Genomic DNA, 22912 nt, shown 5'->3' with positions numbered 1-22912 from the left:
AGACCGAGACGGTGCTTTCGCGAACGGGCGCGAGGTACGACGCTCCGATGGAGGTCGTTCGAGCCGCAGCCAGCGACCATTGTTCAGGTGCTGCGGGGTCTCGCGTCGGCGGGCGGAGCGCGCCGATGTGATCAACTGCACACCGTGCCCGCGCTTCCACGGCATCGCACGTGTCTCCTCGGCTCGACTCGAACCGCGCTTCGACCGCGGCGGCGACGGCTCGCGTCTTGGTCATCAAGCAAGCGGCGACTCGAGAGAACGCAGCCCGCTCGAATGATTCGGCACAGAGTAGCGCAAGGCGAGTGTCGCCGCAGGTAAAATCAACAGCTGCGTTCAGGTGGCGCGCGGCGACGAAGAACACGGGACAGCAGACATCGACGCGGGCCGAGCGAGCGGGGTCTCCGAGGACGACGACCGCGCGGGCCCCGGTCCAGCTGCTGAGAGGCGTCCGCGGATCGTTGGTGAGCATCATACCGCCGCTTCTCCACTCCGTGGCATGGAATCTCTCTCTTCTCCAAAGGGGCGCGCAGTAGATGCTGCCTCTGGGACCGCGCGCGGCGACTCCGGACGGACATTCGTGGAAATGATGTTCAGCCACGACAGCGCTGCTGCTCGCCGAGATCGAGCATGTAGTAATTCGATGCTTTGACGGAGCAGGCGCCCGAGGTTCAGGCTCGGAACGCATCTACGAGAGCGTCGCCCCCGCGGCGCCACTCCGCGCGCGAGCTAACGCGGACACGAAGCGCCGCGCCTGGTCCACGGCGTCCGACTCGTCGCACGCTACGGCGCTCGCTCCTTCGGGGAAGCATCGAATACCAACAGACCAGTCACCGAAGCAGGTACAGCCTCGCTAGAGAATGGCCAGGATCGGAAGCGTCGCATCGGAGGCGTCTTTCAGATCGCCGCCGCGCAGAATGAGAGCGCGGGCAGCCGAGATGCTGTGAATGAAGCGAACATCGTCAACCGAGGCGTCAAACAGGCAAAGCGCCTGCTGGCTCGCCCACTCGGCGCGTGAAGACCGGGGCCGCGGCCAGTAACGACAATCCACGGGACGAGCGGTCGCCGCCTCGCGGCGCGGCACAAGCGTCGACGAGGCTCGGGGCCGCTGAGAGCGACACACACTGGCCATGATGGTCGACGTTCGCATTCTCGTGCGGGAGACGCTGGACGTCAAGTAGACAAACGAGTCTCGTAGGCGCGGCGCGAGTCTCGGGAGCTTGTGCCCGCCGGAGAACGACACGACGCTCGCTCCGTGCCCAAACATTGCGGCCGTCCGGCCTCCCATGTGCTGCACGTCCAACGTGTCGGCGCTGCCGACGAGCTGCAGCGTCGAAGCGGCAATCGAGTCCTCGTACATTCGCGCGTGAGCGGGGGACGTGAGCGCGCAGACGCCGACCAAGCTCCTTCCCTCGAATCCAGCTCCAAAGTCCATGATGCCACGCAGATGCTCGGCGAGGAGCACGGCGCCGACGGTAGCGCCCTCGCTTATACCGGCGAAGCCCTCCAGCGGCGCTTGCTCGTTCGCGAATCTCCTGACCGAGGCCACCGACGCGGACCAGCCGTCGCTCGTGCCGTACGTGTCCTCCTTCTGGTCCGTAGCTTCGCGGATGCGAGCGAACATCGACGCTTGACTCGAGCTATTCAGCGAGTACTGAGTGAGGAGGCGCCAAGACCGGGACTTGCGGGGCTCGTACCCGAATTTCTTCCGAAGAAACCCGCCGCCGGCCCCGGTCGAGAAGTCCGCCCCTCGGTGCGGCGCGCTCGCGGTGACCCAATCGAAAGGCGCCGTCGTCCAGACCTGGTAGGCCAGCGAGCCGACCTGGAACTCGGCGTACGTGTCCATGCCGTGGAAGAACGCGAGTCGCATCCTCGAGACTGTCTTCGCCCGCGGACGAGTCCGGGTCTTGGCCAGGCTGAGTACTACGGGAGTCGCCATGCTTGGTGAGGTTGCGAGACCCATGCTCGCGGAGCGGAAGTACAGCGACGTGATATATACTCGTGCTGGCTGCGAGTATGCATATGCTGCGCCGCGCAGAGCTTTCTGTGCCGGGGCCGCGGTCACAGCCGACGCGCCGCCAAACGTCTGGTAGACGCCCGCGCGCGCGATCTGAGATGCTCGACGAAAGAGAGACTGGGCGGTCAACGCACCAACAAGGTCGCGGGCAACCGTGCCAGGCACGTACAGACCGTGCGCGATCGTCCCGCTGAAGCCAAAGGAGCTCAGCCGACCCGCGGACGCCCGTCGCCCCGTCGCCTCGATCGGGAGCTCCGCTCGCGAATCCTCTCCGGAGACCAACGACCCAACGTGCGCGTTCAGGCGCCGCAGCTGGGCGTTTGGAGGAACGATGGAGGTCGACACGGTGACGAGAGCGGCCAGGCCCGCTGCTGCCGCCGCCGCCTCGAGATGGCCCGCGTTCGACTTGAGCGAAGAGCACCGCGCGGTCCCGCCGGTCGCGCGCAGCGCCCGGGCGGCGGCGCCGATCTCGATCGGATCGCCGAGCGCCGTGCCCGTGCCGTGCGCCTCCAGCGCTACGGCTCGAGCCGACGCCCAGGAGATCGCCACCAGGAGCCGCTGCTGCGACGTCCCGTTCGGGGCCGTGAGCGACGCGCTCGGGCCGTCCTGCTGCACGGCGATCCCGTCGACGCGCGCGCTCCCGGCTCCTGTCGTCACCTGGAACGATCCGCAGCCCTCGCCGCGGCAGTAGCCGTCCGCCCGCCGGTCCAGCGTGTGGCATCGCCCGAGGGCCGACAGCATCCCCGCCGCGGAGAACGCGGCCGTCGCCGAGGCCGAGAGCAGTCCGACGCCCGTCGCGACGGCGCGCGGGCACTCGCCGAGGCGCAGCGCGCTCACGGCGGCGTGCGCCGCGACGAGCGAGGACGAGCACGCCGTGTCGAGGGACGCGCAGGGCCCCGTGAGGCCGAGCGCGTACGACACGCGGCCGGACGCGACCGACAGCGTGTTCGACGTCCCCTCGTAGACCGACGGCGGCGCCCTAGCTCGTGCGACGGTCCCGACGGCGTCGTTCATGAGCGCGCCGCAGCCGAGGAAGAAGCCGACGGGCGCGTTCGCGACGGGACGGAGCGTCGCGGCCGCGGAGCGGAGTATCAGATCCGCGCGCGGGTCGAGGCTCCGGGCCTCGGCCTTGGAGATCCCAAAGGCCGCGGCGGCGCTCGGCATCAGGCCCGTGAAGGCGCCGTAGGTCTCCGCGGGCGTCGTCGACGTCAGGCGCGTCGCGGGCGCTCGGGAGCACGCGACGGACGCGGTCGCGCAGAGGCGCGGGAGCTCGGACGCGGTCGACGACGAGCCGGGAAGGTGGAGGGACCGCGCCGGGACGAGCGCGACGTCGGCGGTCTCTTCTCGAGCAGATCCGACCGCCCGAGCAGGCTCCTCCGCGACGGCGCCGGCGCCGGGCGCCGCGGCCGCGGCCGCGGAGGCGGCGAGTCTCGCGACGGCGGCGGCCGTGGGATGGTCGAAGAGGGTCGTCGATGGCAGGTCCATGCGCAGGGCCGCGCCGAGCGCCGCGGCGAACTCGCCCGCGCCGACGGAGTCGAGGCCCGCGGCCGCAAGGGGCGCGTCGGCATCGCAGGCCGTGCCCAAAAAGTCGACGACCGCGGCGGCGATCGCGTCGTCGATCGAGGCCGCCGGCTGCCCCGCTTGCGTCGGGGTACGCGCGGCGACCGCGTGGGGCGCCGCGCGGCGCGGCCGCGGGAGCGAGGGAGGCGTCGGCTTTCGAAGCGCCGGCGTCGGGCGTCGTGCGAGCGCGGCCGGCGTCGCTTTTGAACGCGGCGGCGCGCCGAGGCCGCCGATCTGCGAGCGTAGCGCCTTCGAGACGGCTCCCACGATCTCCTCGCGCGTCCGTCCGGAGGCGAGCGCCGCGCGCCGCCGCCGCGCCGCGCGGGCCGCGGACTTGGGCGCCGCGCGGGGGCGAGGCCGCGCGACCGCGCGCGCAAAGGTCCCTCGAGCCTGGCTCGGGAAGGCATCGCCGCGCGCCACCGCGACCGCGAAGCGTCGCTTCGGCGGCGGTCGGAGCCGCGGCGCGCCCCGGAGGAACGCGCCCGACGCGTGCGGTACGACGCGCCCGCCGTCGTCCGCGCTCGAGATCTCGAAGCGCCCGCCGTCGCCGACGACGCGGAGCACGCGCGCGTGCCAGCAGGGCCGCAGGAAGCGGACGGTCGCGACGCGGGCGCTCCCGAGGGCCATCTCGACGTAGCCGACGCCCGGGAAGAGCGCGGCGCCGCGGACGACGTGCGCTCGCGCGGCGGCCTCGGCCGGTCCCGTGAAGGCGCCGCGCGCGAGGAAGCGCGGCTCCGGGGCCGGCGCGCGCGCCGCGCGGGACCGCAGCGTCGACGGCGCCGCGGCGCGCGCCTCGTCGACCGCGTTCGCTTCGAGGACCGCGTGCGCGATGGTCCCGCTGAACCCGAAGGAGCTCAGGCGCGCGCCGCGCGCGCCCGGCGAGACGATGGCCTCGGTCGGGAGGGCGAAGGACGCCGAGGCCGTCGCCCGCAGGTGCGGGTTGAGCCGCCGGAGCGCCGCGCACCGCGCCGCCGCGCCGGCTCCGAGCGCGCCGAGGAGCGCGTCGAGGCCGACGGCCGCCGCGGAGGCCTCGCCGTGGCCGCGCGTCGCCTTGGCCGTCGCCGCGGCGCCGACGACCACCGCCGCGGCCGCGGCGACCTCGACGGGGTCGCCGAGGGCCGTGCCCGTGCCGTGGGCCTCGAGCGCGGTCGCGCGGGCCCCCCGCGCGGCGGCCGCGACGAGGAGCCGCCGCTGGGACGACCCGTTGGGCGCCGTCAGCGACGCGCTCCGGCCGTCGTGGCGGCACGCCGCCGCGAGTATTGCCGCGGTGCCGGCCCCGCGCCGCGCGAGCAGCGCGACGCAGCCCTCGCCGCGGACGTAGCCGTCCGCGCGCGCGTCGAACGCGTGGCAGCGGCCGCGCGGCGACGTCATGCCCGCGGCCGCCGTCGCCGCGCTCGCCGCTTCGGAGAGGGCCTTGACGCCCGCGACGAGGGCGACGGGCGGGCCCATGGCCGCCGCGACGACGAGCGCGACGAGCGACGACGCGCACGCGGCGTCGATGGACGCGCACGGCCCGGAGAGCGCGAGCGCGTGGCTCAGGCGGCCCGCCGCGACGGACGCGGCGTGGCCCGACGTCGCGTAGGCGCCGACGGCGGCAAAGCCGCCGGCCTCGACGCCGACGAAGACGCCCGCGGCGCCGGGCGGGCGTTGTCGCGTCGCGACGTCGAGGAGGAGCGCCTGCTGGGGGTCCATGGCGCGCGCCTCGCCGCGGGAGACGCCAGAGGCGCCGCGGTCGCAGGCGACGCGGGCGAAGGCGTCGAGGAGCGCGCCGTAGGCCGCCGCGTCGCGCCGGGCCGCGACCCAGCGCGCGGGCGGGATCGTCGACGCCGCGCAGGTCGCGAGCGCCGCGCCGCCGGGGACGAGCGCGGCGCGCGAGAAGAGCGCGAAGGGGGCCGCGGACGGCTCCGGCGAGGCGACGCGCGTCGACGCCGGCGCCGCCGCATCGGCGCCGCCGAGCAGGTCGGCGATCGCGTCGAGCGTCGGGTGGTCGAAGACGAGCGTCGCGCCGACTTCGACGTCGAAGTTTTTCCGGAGCGCCGCCGCGAGCTGGGGCGCGACGGTCGAGTCGACGCCCGCGTCCATGAGCGGCGCGCTCGAGGCGACGCGCGTGCCGAGGAGCTCGAACGCGCACGCGGCGACCGCGCCGCGAGACGCCGCGGGCCGCCGCGGCGCGGCGGCGCGCGGGGCGTCGGGTCTCTCGGGCCGCGGTCGAGCGAGCTCGAGGCGGCGCGGGTGCCTCGGTGCGACGTCGAGCCGCGGGACGCCGCGCGACGAGACGCGCGCGTCGAAGCACGAGGCGCGGCGCGCGAGGACGAGCCCCGCAGCGAGAGCCGCGACGTCCCGCCAGCCGAACCGCGGCGCGGCGCGGCGCGCGGCCCGGCGGACGACGCGGCGGCGGCCGCCGCGCGCCGTCGAGGCCGCGACGACCATCGTGACCCAGCCCCCCCCCCGCGTCGGCGGCGCCCGGCGCCGCCGCGCGACGCCCGCGCGGACGCGGGCGGCCGATCGAGCGACGGCCCCGCGGTAGAGGCTCGCGCGCGGGCCCGCCCCCGCCCGCGCGGCCGCCGTGCCGTGGTCGTGCGCGAAGGCGGCGTGGGCGATGGTGCCGCTGTAGCCGAAGGAGCTCAGCCGGCCCCGCGCGGCCGCCGAGGTCCGCGGCGTCAAAGCGACCATCGCGCGGCCGCGCGCGCGCAGCGTCGGCGACAGGTGCGCGTTGAGCCGCCGGAGCGCCGCGTTCGGCGCCGCGTCGGCGAGGCACCCGGCGACGACGAGCGCCGCGAGGCCCGAGAACGCGGCGACGGCCTCGAGGTGGCCCAGGTTCGCCTTGGCGGATTCGAACGCGACGCCCGCGAGCGCCGCGGCCGCCGCGGCGACCTCGACGGGGTCGCCGAGCGCCGTGCCCGTGCCGTGGGCCTCGAGGAGCGCCCCGTCGTCGCTCGGCGCGACGGCGGCGATGAGCCGCCGCTGCGAGGACCCGTTGGGCGCCGTGAGAGACGCGGACGCGCCGTCGTGCTGCACGGCGGACGCCGCGACCGCGACGCCGTCCGCGTAGGCCGCCAGCACGGTCCCCAGGGCGCCCTCGCCCCGCGCGTAGCCGTCGGCCCGACCGTCGAACGTGTGGCAGCGGCCCCGGGGCGAGAGCATGCCCGCGGCCGCGAACGACGCGGTGACGCCCGCCGCGACGCCGCCGACCGCGACGACGGCCGCGGCGCCGGCTAGCGCCGCGGCGACGTGCGCGGCGACGAGCGCCGACGAGCAGGCCGTCGCGACGGCGAGGCAGGGCCCGACGAGGCCCAGGGCGTGGGAACAGCGGCCGGACGCGACGGACAGCGCCCTCGACGTCGCCGCGTAGGGCGACGCGGGAGCCGCGCCCGGGCCCCCCGCGTCGGACGCGAACTCGCCGTCGCAGCCGAGGACGAAGCCCAGGGCCGCGCCGCGGAGCGCGGCCCGGGCCGCGTGGTCCGCGAGGGCCGCGGCGCCCGCGGCGAGCGCGCGCGCCTGCTGCCCGTCCATCGCCGCGGCCTCCGCGCGCGCGAGGCCGAACGCGCGGCCGTCGACGGCGGCCGCGGCGACGAGCGCGCCGTAGGCCGGCGCCCCGCGCGACGGCGGCGCCACCGCCACGCAGCAGGCCGCGCGGGCGACGACGGCGCGGAGCGCTCGGGCGTCGGACGCGCCGCCGGGGAGGACGAACGCGGCGCCGCGCGGGCGGAGGCGGCGTCTCGCGGGCCTCGGGGCCGCCGGCGCGCGCGGGGGCGTCGCACTCGCACTCACGATCGCCTTTTCCGCTCGGTCCGGTGCCGCGGCGAAGGCCGTTGCGATCGCCGACGCCGACGGGTAATCGAAGACGAGCGTCGAGGGGACCTCCGTCGAGACCGCGGCGCCGACGCTCCGCGCGAGGTCCGCGGCGCGCAGGGAATCGAGGCCCGCGGACATGAGCGGCGCGTCCCGGGGCACGACGGTGCCCAGGAGGGACGTCGCGATGGAAACGACGGTCCGCGCGAGGGACCTTCCGGGACGCGCTTCGACGGCGACCGACGCGGGCCGCGGCCGCGGGGCCGGGCGGGTCGGCGACGCCAGCGCCGCGAGCTCCGCGCTCCGACGGAGAGGTACTTCCACTGTCTTGCGCTCGAAGAAGCGCAGGAGCGCGCCGTACGGCGGTCGCCGATCGCGGCGCGTCGACTCGCGGCGCGGCGTCGCCGGCCGGCGAAGCCGTCGAGGCTCGCGTCGAGGCGGCTTTTCGGCTCGGTTCCCGGGGACGAAGCTCCGAGGACGGCGCGCGGAGCCCGAGGGCGCCTGCGTCCAAACGACCGTCCTCCGTCGAAGCGGCGCGCGCGCGACCGGGGCCAAAGTCTCGCCCGCGGCGTGCGACACGATTGCGTCGCCGGCGCGGCTCTACACGTCAAACGACCCGTCGGCCGCGCGCGCGCACCGGAGCTCGAAGCCGCCGGTCAGCGCGCGCGGCCGGAGGAAGGTCACGCGCAGGAGCGCTTCGACGGCCGCTCCGGCCGCCGCGACTTCGACGTAGCCGACGCCGGGGAAGATCGCGGCGCCGGCGACGACGTGCTCCGCGATCGTCGCGAAGAACAGATCGCGCGGCATCACGGTGCGCGACTCCGCCGGCGGGTCCTCGCGATCTCGGGCGACCGGGGACGCGCGTCGAAACGCGGAGGACGCCGGAGCGGACGACATGAGCCGCGGCCCCGCCGCGCGGACGTAGGCGCCGTGCGCAATCGTCCCGCTGAATCCGAAGGAGCTCAGCCGGCACGACGGCTCGCCGGGAAAAGCGTCGACGTCCACAGGCATTCGAAAGGCCTTTGCGTGCACGGCGAGGTGCTCGTTGAGCCGCCGGAGCTACGTATTCGGCGGCGTCACGCCGAGATCGAGCCGCGTAACGATGAGGCAGGCGAGTCCGGCGGCCGCCGCGCTCGACTCGAGATGGCCCATGTTCGCCTTGAGCGACGCGCAGCGCGCGTCGTCGCCGCGGAGCGCGGCGGCGGCCGCAGCGACCTCGATGGGATCCCCGAGGGCCGTGCCCGTGCCGTGGGCCTCGAGACAAGTCCGCGGAGCGTCGATAGATGCGATGAGACGCCGCTGCGAGGATCCATTTGGCGCCGTGAGGGACGCCGAGGCCCCGTCCTGCTGCACCGAGGTCCCGCGGCTCGCGACGGAGCCAGCGTCATCCTCGAGGACAAAGGCGCCGACGCCCTCGCCGCGGCAGTAGCCGTCGGCGCGCCAGTCAAAGGTGTGGCACCGGCCGCGCGCGGAGAGCATGCCCGCGGCGGAGAACGCGCGCGTCGTTTCCTCGATGACGACGCAGACGCCCGTCGCGGCGGCCCTCGCGCACTCGTCGTTCCGGAGCGCGGACGAGGCCGCATGCAAAGCAACAAGAGACGACGAGCACGCCGTGTCGAGCGTCAGGCATGGCCCCGTCAGGCCGAGCGCGTAGGACGCGCGGCCCGAGGCGACGGAGAGCGCGACGGCGGTCCCGGCGTAGACCGACGGCGGCCTCGATCGTATCGAGCCCATCGTGTTGATGGCGGCGCTCATGATAAAGCCGCCGGCGCCGAGAAAGATGCCGACGTGCGTGCGAGCGAGGTCGCCCAGCGCCGCGGACGTCGCCTCGAGAACGAGGCCCGCGGACGCGTCCAGCTCCGCCGCCTCCCGAGTCGATATGCCGAACGCCGCCAGGTTCGACGCGCGGTCGCCGAGGAAGGAGCCGTACGTGGCCTCGGGCGCGCCGCGGCGCCGGCCGTTCGTCGACGCGCCGGCTCCCGCGAGGGCCGCGACCGCGGCGACCGAGCCCGCGCCCGGAAAGACCGCCGCCGCCGCCGCGACGCGGAGCGCGCGGGCCCGCGGCGCGCTGTCCTCGCGGAGCTCGGCGTCGGACTCCGTCGAGGCGTCGTCGTCCCGGGGCGCCCCGCGCTTGAGGTCGACGAGGGCCTCGGCCGCGAGCGCGATCGTCGGATAAGCCTCGAGGAAGTCCGCGGGGACGGGGATGCCGAGCTTCTCGCTCGCCATCTCGACGAACTGGCCCGCGAACATGATGCGCATGGACGTCTTTATGTCGAGCATGGGCGCGATGGTGCCGCGGCGCGACGCGATCGTCGATTTCGCGCTCTCCGAGGGCACCTGGGCCGCGAGGCGCCGGTCGACGGCCTCCATGATGGGCTCGTCGACGGCCACGGCCGTGTTGATGACCTGGGCGATGCGCCGCTTCATCTAGAGCGCGAGCACCGCGGCGTCGGTGACGTTCCAGCCGTCGACCGCGGCGTCCGCGCCCGCGGCCGCGTCCGCGGCGCGGAGCGCCGCGACGACGCCCGACGCCGCCGCGGCGATCGTCGGGTGGTCGAAGAGGAACGTGGGCTCCAGGGCGATGCCGAAGGCCGCCGACAGCGCGCCGGCGAGCTCGGAGACGCCGAGCGAGTCGAGGCCGCTCGCGAGGAGCGGCGCGTCGCGCGCGACGGCCGCGCCGACGACGTCGAAGACGGCCCGTTCCACGGTCGCGACCGCGGACCGTGGGCCGCCCTCGGCGCCGCGCCGCCGCGGGCTGCCGGGCGGCGAGTGCGGCGCCGGGCGGCCCTCGCGGCCCGGCGAGTGGGGGGGCACCGCGGCGGCGGCGACCGGCGGCGGCGCCGCGCGCGCCGCGGCGGCGGCCGACGCGCCGGGGCGCGGCCCGCGCCGGGCGCTCCGCGAACGCGAGGCCCCGGCGACGGTCGGGCGGCGACCGCGGCGCGGCGGCCGCGGCGACGAGGCGGAGCGTCGCCGCGCGCGGGTCCGCGCGCGGGCCGGTCGTCGCCGGCGCGTCGGCCGCCGGCCGCCGCGCGGGCAGCCGCGCGGCGAGCAGGGCGAGCGTCGCCGCGATGGACGCGGGCGACCGCGCGCCGCCGCCGGCGCGCGGCGACGTTTCCGCGGCGGGCTCGTCGCCGAGGAGCGCGGCGACGTGCGCGCCGATGGCCTCGGGCGTCGGGTAGAGCTCCAGCAGATTCGGCGCGAGCTCGACCTCGTAGCGCTGCTCGAGGGCGTCCCGGAGCTTGGCGGCGATGCGCGCGACGAAGGTCGCCCGGAGCGCGGAGAAGGCCAGGGCGCCGTACATGGTCTCGATCTTCGCCAAAACCGCGTCTAAAATCCGCGCGTCCTTGGTGACGACGATGTCGCCGCGCGCCTTGAGCCGCGAGAGGATGAAGTCGGCGGCGTCGTCCTTGGCGGAGGACGGCGCGAGCGCCGCCGCCTCCCAGCTCGCGACGCGCCTGAGCGTCGCCGGCGGCGGCGGCCGGTCCGGCCGCGCCGTGAGCGGATTGCCCGTGAGGGCCGCGAGGCATCGCCGGAACGCGGCGGCGGCGCCCGGCGGGTCCGCGGTGGCGACGGCGACGAGGGGGCGGCCGCCGCGCGCGGCGACGGACACGATGTTGCCGCGCGCGACGACGCGGAGCGGCCCGGGTTGTGGTCTGGTCCCCGGACGAAGGCGCGGCGCCGTCGGGGCCTCCGCGGTCGCCTCCGCCATGACGGCCCCCGTCGTCGCAGCCCTGTCGAAGGTCCAGGCCGGCAGCTCGCGCGCCTCCCAGACCGCGGGCGGCTTCGGCCGCGGCGGCTCGAGGCCCCGGACCTTTAGGCGGTGGAGCCGGTACGCGTCGTCGTCGCCGACGTCGCCGCGCGCGCCTGGGAGCAGCAGGCTCCCGGAGATCTGGATCTCGTCCGACTTGACCAGAGGGCAGCACAGCGTCGCCCAGGCGCAGGTCTGGAACATGGTCGCGCGGTCCTTCAAAGCGACCGCGCGCACGAGCGCCGGCGCGGGCACGATGGCCCCGATGGCCGACGGGATCGACGTCGCGGCCTTGGGCGGCGGCGGCGGCGATTGGAGGACGCCGTTCTCGCCGCGCTTCGTGCGCAGGCCGACGTAGGACGGCGTCGCCGTCTCGCGCCATCGGCGCCGCCGGTTCTTGCGGATGAGGTCCACGGCCCGCCCCCGGTGCGCGCGCGCGGCCGACGCCGACGCCTCGCGGCCGCGCGTGTGGACCACGAAGCGCTCGTCGGCGGCGACGTAGGACGAGATCTCGTAGGACGCGTCCACCGCCGACGACGCAAACCGAAACACGGCGCCGCCGCCCGGGGGCACGCGGCAGGGCCGCCCGAGCTCGATGGCCTCGAGGACCAAAGCTTCCGACGCGGACCGCGCCTGCGCCAGGCCCGTGATGACGACGGCCGTGTAGGCGACGCCGGGGAAGATCGTCGCGCCGACGACGACGTGGTCGCCGAGCGCGGCGTAGGCGCGCCGGCTGAAGACGCCCTCGACGACGAGCGCGTCCCCGGGGCCCGCGCGCGCGGGCGGGAGGCCGACGTGGAAAAACAACGGCTCGCGGCCGACCATGGCCCGCCGCCGGAACTCCGAGCAGGCGACGCCGACGGCGCCGCGGCGCACGATCGTCGCCGCGTACAAGGCGCCGTGGGCGAGCGCGCCGCCGAAGCCGAAGGCGCTGAGCCGCGCGCCGCGCGCCGCCGCGGGGGCATCGTCGGCCGCGGCGACGCACGCGCCCGCGGACAGGAAGGACGACAGGTGCGCGTTGCGCCGCCGCAGGAGCGCGTTCGCGTTCCCGAGCGACGTCGCGAGGACGCGTCGCACGGCGCCGAGGAGGCCCAGCGCGGCCGCGGACGCCTCGAGGTGGCCCCGGAGCGCCTTGGAAGACGCGGCGTCGACGCGGCCGAGCTGTTTCGTCGCCGCGCCGACCTCGACGGGGTCGCCCAACGCCGTGCCCGTGCCGTGGGCTTCGAGGTTTGCACTAGGCTCGCCCGGCACGGCGACGCGCGCCAGGAGGCGCCGCTGGGCCGCGCCGTTGGGCGCCGTGAGGGACGCGGACGCGCCGTCGTGGCCGAGCGCGACGTCGGCGACTCGCGACGCGCCCGCGCGTCCCAGGAGCGCCGCCGCGCAGCCCTCGCCGCGCACGTAGCCGTCGCCGCGGGCGTCGAAGGCGTGGCAGCGGCCCGCGTTGCCGAGCATGCCCGCGGCGGCGAAGGCCAACGTCGCGTCCGTCGCTAAGACGCCGACGGACGCCGCGAGCGCCCCCGGCTCGCGCGCGGCGAGCGCGAGGGCGAACAAAAACGACGAGCAGGCCGTGTCGAGGGAGACGCAGGGGCCCGCGAGGTCGAGGGCGTAGGACACGCGCCCGCTGAGCAGCGAAAGAGCCGTCGCGGTCGCGCCGTAGACCGAATTCGGCCGCGCGTCGCCGCGGCCCGGCAGGCTCGCGCCGCGGATCCAGGCCCCGGCGCCGACGAAGACGCCCAGATCGCGCGCGTCGCCGGCGGCCTCGGCGGCGGCGTGGAGCACGAGGCCGCTCTGGGGGTCCAGGGCCCGCGCCTCCGCCGGCGACGCGCCGAAGCGCGACGTTTCCAATCGCGCCTCGCCATCGAAGGCGAAGGCGCCGTAGCGCGACGCCTCGGGCGGCGGGAACGCGTGGAACTCCGTCGCGTGGATCGCCCAGCGGCTCGCCGGCCGCAGGCCCGGCCCCCCGGGGAAGAGCCGCGACGCGCGCGCGACGCGGGCCTCGGGAGACGCTTCCGGGAGCCTCTCACGCGACACGGCCCTCGGGAGCGCCGCGGGCCCCGCGACGCCCGCCGGCGCCAGGGCCGCGGCGATGGCCGCCGCCGACGGGTGGTCGAAGACGAGCGTCGAGGGGACGTCCGCGCGGAGCGCGGCGGCCAAACTCCTCGCGAGCTCCGCGGCTCCGAGCGAGTCGAGGCCCGCGGCCATGAGCGACGCGTCGCCCGGGACCTCCGTGCCGAGGAGCGCCCGCGTCGTCGCGGCGACCGTCCCGGCGACGCTCGCCGAGGAGACGCGCGCGGACGGTTTCGTCGCGCGCGCCGGTCGCGTCGCGGCGGACGCCCGCGGCGGCGGCGCGCGCGCGCGCGGCGCCAGCGCCGCGACCGCGGGCTCGCGACGTCGCGGGCGCGGCGGCTCGAAGAGGCCCAGGAGCGATGCCCAGCTGCGCGTCGCGCGCGCCGCAGCCGGCGCCCCGGCGACGCGGACCGGCGGGGCGTACCGCGGTCGCCGCGGCGGAACGGCCGGTCGCGTCGCCCGCGGCGCGCGCGGCGTCCGGGTCGCCGGAGGGCATCGAGCGCGCGGGAAGACGCGACGCGTGGAGACCGTCGCCCGCACGACCGACGAAGCTTCCCGATACACCCTGGCGCGAGACGCGCGCCGTCCGGGCGCCGCGAAATCGAGGAGTCGCGCGCGCGCGCGGAGCGCGAAGGAGCCCCCCGCGCGGCTCGAGATCTCCAGGGCGCCGTCCTCGGCGCGTTCGATGCGAAACTCCGCGTCGCCGCGCATGACGCAGGGCCGGACGAAGTCCAGGTCCCGCAGCGACGTCGCCGCGACTTCGACGTAGGCGACGCCGGGGAAAAGGACCTCGCCGCGGACGACGTGCGCGTCCGCGCGCGCGACCGCGACGGCGCCCGTCGACGACGGGGCGCAGCGGCCCTCGCGACGGACGAGGCGGTCGTGGAGCGCCGCGGCGCGGTGGAGCGACGCGCGCGGCGGCGGCGCGCGCGGCTGGGGCCGCGTCGCGGAGACGGCGCCGTGCGCGATGGTGCCCCCGTAGCCGAAGGAGCTGACGCGGCCGCGCGGCGGCGCGTCCGTCGCCGCGGCGGCCGCGCGGAACCGCGCCGACGCGAGCGCGGAGCGCAGGTGCGCGTTGAGGCGGCGGAGCGCCGCGTTCGGGGGGACCGCGCCGCCCGAGGCCGCCGCGGCGAGCGCCGCGAGGCCCGCGGCGCCCGCGGCGGCCTCGAGGTGGCCCGCGTTGGCCTTGACGGCCGCCGCCCGGACGACCCGCCCGGCGAGGGCGCCGACGGCGGCGCCGACCTCGACGGGGTCGCCCAGGGCCGTGCCCGTGCCGTGGGCTTCGAGCGCGGCGTCGAGCCCCGCGACGTCGACGGCCGCGAGCAGCCGCCGCTGCGACGAGCCGTTCGGCGCCGTGAGGCTCGCGCTGGGGCCGTCCTGCTGGAGGGACGTGCCGACGACGTCGTACGCGCCGCCGCCGGCGACGACGGAGAAGCACGCGGCGCCCTCGGCGCGCGAAAAGCCGTCCGCGCGGCGGTCGAACGCGTGGCACCGCCCCCGCGGCGAGAGCATGCCCGCCGCGGCCGTGCGCCGCGTCGTCGTCGCCTCGAGCAGGCCGACGCCGCAGACGCGGGCGCGGCCGCCGGAGCGCCGGGCGACGTGGAGCGCCGCGAGCGTCGACGAGCAGGCCGTGTCGACGGCCGCGCACTCGCCCGTGAACCCGAAGACGAAGGACGCGCGGCCCGCGAGGATGGCCAGCGCGTCGCTCGTGGCGGCGTAGACGCCGCCCGGCGTCGCGTCCGCGCCGCTCCGGGCGAAGAAGGTCCCGCCGGACGCGCCGACGAAGACCGCGACGCCGTCGCCCGGGGCGCCGCGCCGCGGCGCGACGACGCCGAGGAGCAGGAGCTGCTGCGGGTCCGCGGCCCGGACCTCGACGGGCGTCATGGCCCAGGCGCGGGCCTCGAGGGCGACGGCGCCGCCGAGGAAGGCGCCGTAGCGCGCCGCGCCTCGACCGGCGGCGTATCTCGAGACCGGCGCCTCCGACGCGAACGCGAATCCCGAGGCGAGCGCCGACCGGAGCGCCGCCGCGGTCGAGAGCCGTCGCGGGAACACCCAGGTCGCGCCGTCGACGGCCACGGCGGGCGCGGACGGCGATGCCTCGAGCGCGGCGGGTCGCGGCGCGGCGGCGGCGCCGCCGCCGACGACCGCGGCGACCGCGGCCGCGGCCGCGTCGCGCCCGCCGGCCGCGGGCGCCAGGCGCCAGCGGCGCGCCTCCGCGACGTAGGCGGGCGCCGCCGCGGCGTCGTAGCGAAAGAGCGGCGCGGTCTCCGCGAGCGCGCGCCAGGCGCCGAGCGCCGCGCCGAGCCGCCTCCCGAAGAAGGCCACCTGCGACCGTAGGAACGGCGCCGCGACGAAGGACAGCCCGAGGGCGTCCTCCTCGCACAAGTTCACGAAGAGGTACTCCGCCGTCGCCTCGGCCTCGGCGCCGCGGCCCCGGGGCGTCCGCGGCCCGGCCGCGCGCGCCGCGGCCGCGGCGACGAGCTCCGCCGCCGCGACGACGTCGTCGACGAGCCCGGCGCCGCGGGCGTCGTCGCCCGCGGGGACCCAGCCCCCGAGGAGGCGCGCGGCACACCCCTGCCCCGCGAGGCGCGCGAGGTGGGCCGTCGCGCAGCCCTCGGGCACGACGCGCCAGCGGCGGAAGGGGAAGCTCAGCTCCGCGGCGTCGACCGCTACGACGGCGTCGCCGTGGCTCGTGCTCGTCGCGGCGCCGCCGTAGGCGCTCCCGTTGAGCGCGGCGACGAGGGGCTTCGGGAACGCGACGAAGGCCGCGAAGTAGGCCACGAGGTAGTCGCGCGTGAACGCGAACCGCCGCGACGCCGGCTCGAAGTCGATCTGGTTGCGGTGCTCGGCGACGTGGTAGGCGTGGCCCCGGCCCGTGACGACGCAGCCCGAGCAGGAGCCGCGTTCTCCGACGCGGTCCAGAGCCGCGGCGAGCGCCGGCTCCATGCCGTAGGCGCCGTTGAAGACGTCCGGGCGGTCGAGGGCGAGCACCGCGACGGATCCGCGGAGCTCCGCGGCGACGAGGGGGCGACCGTCCCGGTCGGTCGGCTCCGCGGGGGGCGCGACGGTCGGCGCGACGGTCGGCGCCGCGGCGGCCTCGGCGAGGAGCGCGGCGACGGCGGCGACGCTCGGGTGGTCGAAGAGGAGCGTCGCGCCGACGTCGCCGCGGCCGAACGCGGCCGCCAGCTTCGTCGCGAGCTCCGACGCGGACAGCGAGTCGATGCCCGCGTCGAGGAGCGGCGCGTCCGCGGCGACGTCGCCGTCGAGGAACTCGCGGACGATGGCCGCGACGCGCGCCTCGATCTCGAGCGCCGGCGCGGCCGTCCGCGGCGCCTCGGGCGCCGCGGGAGCGGCCTCGAGCCGCGGTTCCACCCGGTCGTCGTCGTCGGCCGGCCGGCGGGCACGCGCCGCGGCGCTGCGCGGCGTCTCCCGGCGCAGCGACGTCTCGGCGCAGAGCCAGAGCTCTTGTTTCGACACGTGGTCCGCTTCCAAACGCGCCACCTTCGCCGCTCGCGCCGCGAAGTCGCGCGCGCGCCGCGACGCCGCGGCCTCGTCCCCCGCGACGGCGTGGACGAAGCCCAGGGTCCGCGCCGCGTCCGCGCCCAGGCGCGGGTCGTCGACGTAGAGGCGGAACGGGAGGCGCGCCGTCGCGCCGAGCAGCGGCGACCGGCCCGCGGCCGCGACGGCCAACCGAAACGCGGTCGCGGGCGTCGCCCAGCGAAGATCCGCCGCCAGGGCGAGCATGACCCCGCCGCCGACGGCCGCGCCCCGGCAGACCGCCGCGCTGCGCAGGGGCAGGGACCGCAGGGCGTCGAGGACGCGGCCCGCGGCGGCGCCCGGCCGCGTCTCGGCCCACCAGGCGGGCCGTTTCGGCCGCGCGCCGTAGCGGCCGCCCGTGCAGAAGTGGGGGCCCGCGGCGCGCAGGACGACGCCGACGGCGGCGCGGGACGCCGCGGCCCGGAGCGCGCCGTCGAGGCGGCGCAGCAGCGCCGGCGTCATCGCGTTCATGGTCCGCGCGTCGCGAAGCTCGACGACGAGGACGCCCGCGCGGTCCCAGGCCGCCGCGACGACGCCGCCGTCGCCGGTCCTCGGGGGCGCGAGGACGGCCGACGCGACGGCGCGCGGGAGCGCGGCGGCGCAGGCCGTCGCGTCGTCCCCGAACGACCCTTCGAGGAGCGCGGGCGGCGCCGCCGCGACGTCGGACGCGAGGCCCGCGGCGCTTGCCTCGAGCGCGTCGAGGACGCGGCCCGCCTCGAATCGGGCGCCCAGGAGCGCGACGACGACGCCGCCGCACCCGAGGAGCGGGTGGGACGCCGCCGGCCGGCCGGCGAAGACGACCGCGTCGGCCGCGACGGCGACCGCGCCGGCGGGGCGGGAGCGCGCGGCGCCGACGACGTGCACCCGGAGCCGCGCGACGTCGCCGAGCGCCGCGACGGCGCGGGCGACGTCGCCGAGGGCCGTCGCCGGCGTCTCGACGACGCGCAGGTGCAGCGCGCGGTCCGCGGCGACGACGGCCCGCGCGACCGCGGCCGCGGCGGCGCGGGCCGCCGGCGCCGCCGCGGGCCGCCGCCGCGCGGCGACGGCCGCCACCGCGGCGCTATAGCACCAGCGGCGGGCGAGCGCGGCGACGTCCCGAGCGCGCGCGCGCGTCGCGACCCAGACGTCGACGCCGGCCGCGCGCCGCGCCGGCGCGACGGCGACGACGAGGTCCGCGGACGCGCCGGTCGAAGGCGCTCGCGCCGGACGCGGCGCGACGACGACGTCCGTCCTCGCGGCGGCGGCGCGGACCGCCGCCGGACGCGCTGCGACCATGCCCTCGACGAAGAAGCCGGAGACGGACGCGGCGACGACGCGGCCCTCGCGACGCCTCCGCGGCGACCCCCCCGACGGGACGGTCGGCCCCGGCGCCCGCCGCGCGGACGCGAGGGTCGCCGCGACGGCCGTCGCCGAGAGCCGCGCCACGACGGCGGCGAAGCGCCGCGCGAGCGCGAGGGCGTCGGCGCCGTCCGCGGCGAGCGCGTCCCCGCGGTGCGGCGCCGTCGAGACGCGCCAGTCGCCGAACGACGGTCCGCGACGACTGACGATCTCGACGACCGGCGCGGCCACGTCGGGGGCCGCCCGGCGCGAAAGTACGGCGGTCGCCGCGACGTAGGGAGCGCACGCGCCGTCGACGGTGAGGAGCCGCGCGTCGATCCACGCGGCGGAGCGCGTCGGAGGCGAGCGCGGCCGCGGGAGCCGCGGCCCCGCGACGACCGCGGCGACGTCGGGGCAGCGCGGCCCTGAAAAAGATCGCATCGCCGTCAAGGATGCTTCGGCATGGTTGGATGAACAATAGAAATGATCTCTTGTCGGCGCGCCCCGCCGGGGACCCGCCGCCGGCGCCTCGCCGGAAAAGAGCGCGTCCGCGGCGGCGGCGAGCCGCGGCGTCGCGCGCGGCAGCTTGTGGCCGCCTTCGAACGTCGCGACGCCGCCCCGCGGGAACGCCGCCGCGGCGCGGCCGGCCATGTGGTGCACGTCCGGCGCGTCCGCGACGCCGACGAGCATGAGCGCCGCCGCGCCCGCGGGGAGGGGCTCGTCGTAGCGCGCGGCGTCGCCGGCGGCGGCGAGCGGCGCGACGCCGAGCAAGCGCTTTGCCCCCGGGACGTTTCCGAGCGCGACGACGAGGAACCCCAGGGCCGCGCCCTCGCTGATGCCCGCGACGCCGTCGAGTGGCGCCTGGTCCGCGCCGCAGCGCGCCGCGGCCGCGAGCGACGCGTCGCGGCCGGCCGCGTCGCCCGCCGCGGATCCGCCGTCGTCCGCGGCCGCGCGGACCCGGGCGAACATGTCAGCCTGGCTGGCGCTCGCGAGCGAGTAGCGCGCCAGGAGGCGCCAGGATCGCGACCTGGCCGCCGCGTAGCCGAAGCGCTCCCGGAGCGCGGGGCCGCCGGCGCCGCGTGAGAAATCCGAGCCGCGATGCGGCGCGGAGACCGTGACCCACTCGAGGGCCGCCCAGCCCTGGTGCGCGAGGGTCGTCGCCTGGAACTCGCCGTAGGTGTCCATGCCGTGGAAGAAGAGCATCCGCGGCCGCCGGCGGACACGGCGCGCGGCGGCGCGGGCGCGGATCGCGCCGCCGCGCGGGGGCGGGCGCGCGGAGAGCGCCCACAGGGCGAGCGGGATAAAGAGTGGCTTTGCAATAGGTGTCCGGGTGATGCTCCCGACGACCAGCGCTCGACACTCGCAGACTGGCGGGAAGCGCGCGGTCGCGGGAGGCGCGAGCCGTCCGATCGTCGCGCTCCTTCGGACGACGGCGCCGCGAAACGCGGAGGACGACGGAGCAGACAGCAGCCGCGGCCCCGCCGCGCGGACGTAGGCGCCGTGGGCGATGGTCCCGCTGAATCCGAAGGAGCTCAGCCGGCACGACGGCTCGCCGGGAAAGGCGTCGACGTCCACAGGCATTCGAAAGGCCTTTGCGTGCGCGGCGAGGTGCTCGTTGAGCCGCCGGAGCTACGTATTCGGCGGCGTCACGCCGAGATCGAGCCGCGCAACGATGAGGCAGGCGAGTCCGGCGGCCGCCGCGCTCGACTCGAGATGGCCCATGTTCGCCTTGAGCGACGCGCAGCGCGCGTCGTGGCCGCGGAGCGCGGCGGCGGCCGCGGCGACCTCGATGGGATCCCCGAGGGCCGTGCCCGTGCCGTGGGCCTCGAGACAAGTCCGCGGAGCGTCGATGGATGCGATGAGACGCCGCTGCGAGGATCCGTTCGGGGCCGTGAGGGACGCCGAGGCCCCGTCCTGCTGCACCGAGGTCCCGCGGCTCGCGACGGAGCCAGCGTCATCCTCGAGGACAAAGGCGCCGACGCCCTCGCCGCGGCAGTAGCCGTCGGCGCGCCAGTCAAAGGTGTGGCACCGGCCCCGCGCGGAGAGCATGCCCGCGGCGGAGAACGCGCGCGTCGTTTCCTCGATGACGACGCAGACGCCCGTCGCGGCGGCCCTCGCGCACTCGTCGTTCCGGAGCGCGGACGAGGCCGCATGCAAAGCAACCAGAGACGACGAGCACGCCGTGTCGAGCGTCAGGCACGGCCCCGTCAGGCCGAGCGCGTAGGACGCGCGGCCCGAGGCGACGGAGAGCGCGACGGCGGTCCCGGCGTAGACCGACGGCGGCCTCGATCCTCTCGAGCCCATCGTGTTGATTGCGGCGCTCATGATGAAGCCGCCGGCGCCGAGAAAGATGCCGACGTGCGTGCGAGCGAGGTCGCCCAGCGCCGCGGACGTCGCCTCGAGGACGAGGCCCGCGGACGCGTCCAGCTCCGCCGCCTCCCGAGTCGATATACCGAACGCCGCCAGATTCGACGCGCGGTCGCCGAGGAAGGAACCATACCCCGCGGACGCAACGCTCGTCGAAGCCGTCGAAAGACCGAAGAAAAGGCAGTCTTCGAGCGGCCCGGGGAGCAGCGCGGAAAAAGTCCGCGCGACCGCAACGCTCCGCGACGAAGGCGCGGCGTCGACCGAAAAACTCACTTGTTGAAGCGAAGATTCGGCGCTCGCGACCGGCGCCGGGGCGAAGGACGCCGCGATCGCCGCCACCGACGGAAGGTCGAAGACGAGCGTCGACGGCAGCTCCTCGCCGAGGGCGTCGCCGAGCGACCGAGCGAGCTCCGTCGCGCCGATCGAGTCGAGCCCGGCGGCCACGAGCGACGCCTCCGCCGGGACCCGCGTGCCCAGGAGCGCCGCGGCGGTTGAATGGACGACGTCCGCCGCGCCTCGCGGCGGCGCGGCGCGACGCGGCGCGCGCGTCGACCTCGGCGGCGGCAGAGGCGGCGGTCTCGGAGCTCCCGGTGCTACGCGGCAGAGGCTGAGGTCGCCGAGAAAAGAGGGGCGTCCCGCGTCGGAGCCGCGAAAGGCCCGGCGTTGTTGAAAAAAGTGGAGCAACGCACGGGACCATCGCTCGCGGAATCTGCGGGCCGCGTCGCTCCGAGGACGTTTCCGCGCGACGGGCCCGCGGCGCGAATCCGGGCGGTCGCACGCCACAATAGAGGGCGCATTTCAAAAGGAAGGCCGCGTGCGAGACGAGACCGGGGCACCGACGGCGAGCCTCACCGGTGAAGCGGTTCTGCTCGTCGGAAATGGTGGCGCGGATTCGTCGACCCGGCCCCGGGCGCGCACCGCGCCGCGGCTCGAGACCTCGAAGCTGCCGTCGCCGGCGAAGCGCATCGACACGTCACCCGCGAAGACGCAGGGCCGCAGGAAGCTCACGCGCGACAGCAGCGCCGCGCCGCGCGCCGCGGCGAGCTCGACGTACGCGACGCCCGGGAAGAGCGCCGCGCCGCCGACGACGTGCTCGGAGAAGGTCGCGGCCGGAAACACGTCCGAGGCGAGCGCGTGGACTTCCACGACGTAGGCCGTCGTCCCGCGGAAGAACGAGGACGCGCCCGGCGCGGCCGTCGTCGCCGGCGCGCCCCGCGAAAAAAAGCGGCCGTGCGCGATCGTGCCGCTGTAGCCGAAGGAGCTCGCGCGGTCCTCCCGCGCCTCTCAAAAAGCGACGTCGACGGGGAGCCGCACGGGCCCGTTGAGCAGCGGCGCGACGTGCGCGCTGAGCCGCCGCGCCTCCGCGTTCGCCGATGGGCTTCGGAGCGCGAGCACGCCCGCGGCGGCCGCGGCGGCCTCGAGGTGCGCGACGGTCGCCTTGACGGCCCCGACCTCAAGGTCCTCCAGGGCGTCGACGGCGGCGCCGAGTTCGACGGGGTCGCCCAGGGCCGTGCCCGTGCCGTGCGCCTCGAGGCGGTCCGGGCCCGCGCCGCCGGCGTCGGCGAGGAGCGCGGCCTGCGCAGCGCCGTTCGGCGCCGTGAGGCTCAGGCTGCGGCCGTCCTGGCGCACGGCCACGCCGCCGACGACGACGCGCGCCGCGTCCTCGACGACGACCTGGGCGCCGGCGCCCTCGCCGCGGCAGTAGCCGTCCGCGCGCGCGTCCCACGCGTGGCAGCGCCCGCGCGGCGACAGCATGCCCGCGGCGGCGAAGATGTCGGAAAAGCGCCGCTCCAGGACCTGGACGCCGACGACGGCGACGGGCGCGTCGCCGCAGCGCACGGCGACGGCGAGGGCCGTCAGCGTCGACGAGCAGGCCGTGTCGACGGTCGCGCAGAACTTCGTCAGCCCGAGCGCGTAGGACGCGCGGCCCGAGGCGACGGACAGGGCGTGGCTCGTCGCCCGGAAGGCGGGTGTCGACGATGTGCCGGATGTGTTGTCGGCGAAGACGCCGCTCGACGACCCCTGGATGGCGACGACGACGCCCGCGTCCCCGAGGCGCGCGAGCGACGCCGCCGCGTGCTCGAGAATCCAGCGCTGCTGCGGGTCCATCGCCGAGGCCTCGAGCGGGCTCGCGTCGACGCCGGAGAAGCACAAAGCTCCGGCGAAGGACCCGTAGGAGGGCGGCGCCCACCGCGCCGCGGGCGCGCGGCCCGGCGTCGACGCGCGGCTCGCCAGGAGCGCGCCGAGGGCCCGGACGGAGCGGACGCCCCCAGGGAGCAGGAACGAGCACGCGGCCAACGCGACGCATGCGCCACGGGGAGCAGGAGACCCGTGGCGACGCCGCGGCCGCGCGGCGCTGTCCGCGAAGAGGCCCGCGAGGGCTCCGACGCTCGGGCGGTCGAAGAGCACCGACGGCGACAGGGACGTGCGCAGGTCCCCCGAGACGCGCGACAGGAGCCAACTCATCATCGTCGACGTGACGCCCGACGCCATGAGCGGCGCGCCGTCGT

At 77.0% G+C, this 22912-nt stretch overlaps 3 protein-coding genes across 3 annotated transcripts; all 3 read right to left on the bottom strand.

Annotated features, from left to right (window-relative positions):
- Positions 1-2488: 2488 nt before the first annotated feature.
- On the bottom strand, positions 2489-3028 carry AURANDRAFT_22624 (hypothetical protein; the record flags this gene model as incomplete). Its single annotated transcript, XM_009035955.1, has 1 exon — positions 2489-3028. A coding segment is annotated over one exon (540 nt), but the record flags the coding sequence as incomplete, so codon positions are not given.
- A 5562-nt stretch (positions 3029-8590) lies between these two features.
- AURANDRAFT_6145 (hypothetical protein) lies at positions 8591-9238 on the bottom strand (the record flags this gene model as incomplete). Its single annotated transcript, XM_009035909.1, has 1 exon — positions 8591-9238. A coding segment is annotated over one exon (648 nt), but the record flags the coding sequence as incomplete, so codon positions are not given.
- Positions 9239-19829: 10591 nt separating this feature from the next.
- On the bottom strand, positions 19830-20477 carry AURANDRAFT_6121 (hypothetical protein; the record flags this gene model as incomplete). The annotated part of the gene is made up of 1 exon (XM_009035907.1): positions 19830-20477. A coding segment is annotated over one exon (648 nt), but the record flags the coding sequence as incomplete, so codon positions are not given.
- Positions 20478-22912: the final 2435 nt, after the last annotated feature.

Source organism: Aureococcus anophagefferens, assembly GCF_000186865.1.
Source record: "Aureococcus anophagefferens unplaced genomic scaffold AURANscaffold_4, whole genome shotgun sequence".
Classification (NCBI taxonomy): Eukaryota; class Pelagophyceae; order Pelagomonadales; family Pelagomonadaceae; genus Aureococcus; species Aureococcus anophagefferens.
This window is presented reverse-complemented; position numbering and strand designations above follow the sequence as displayed.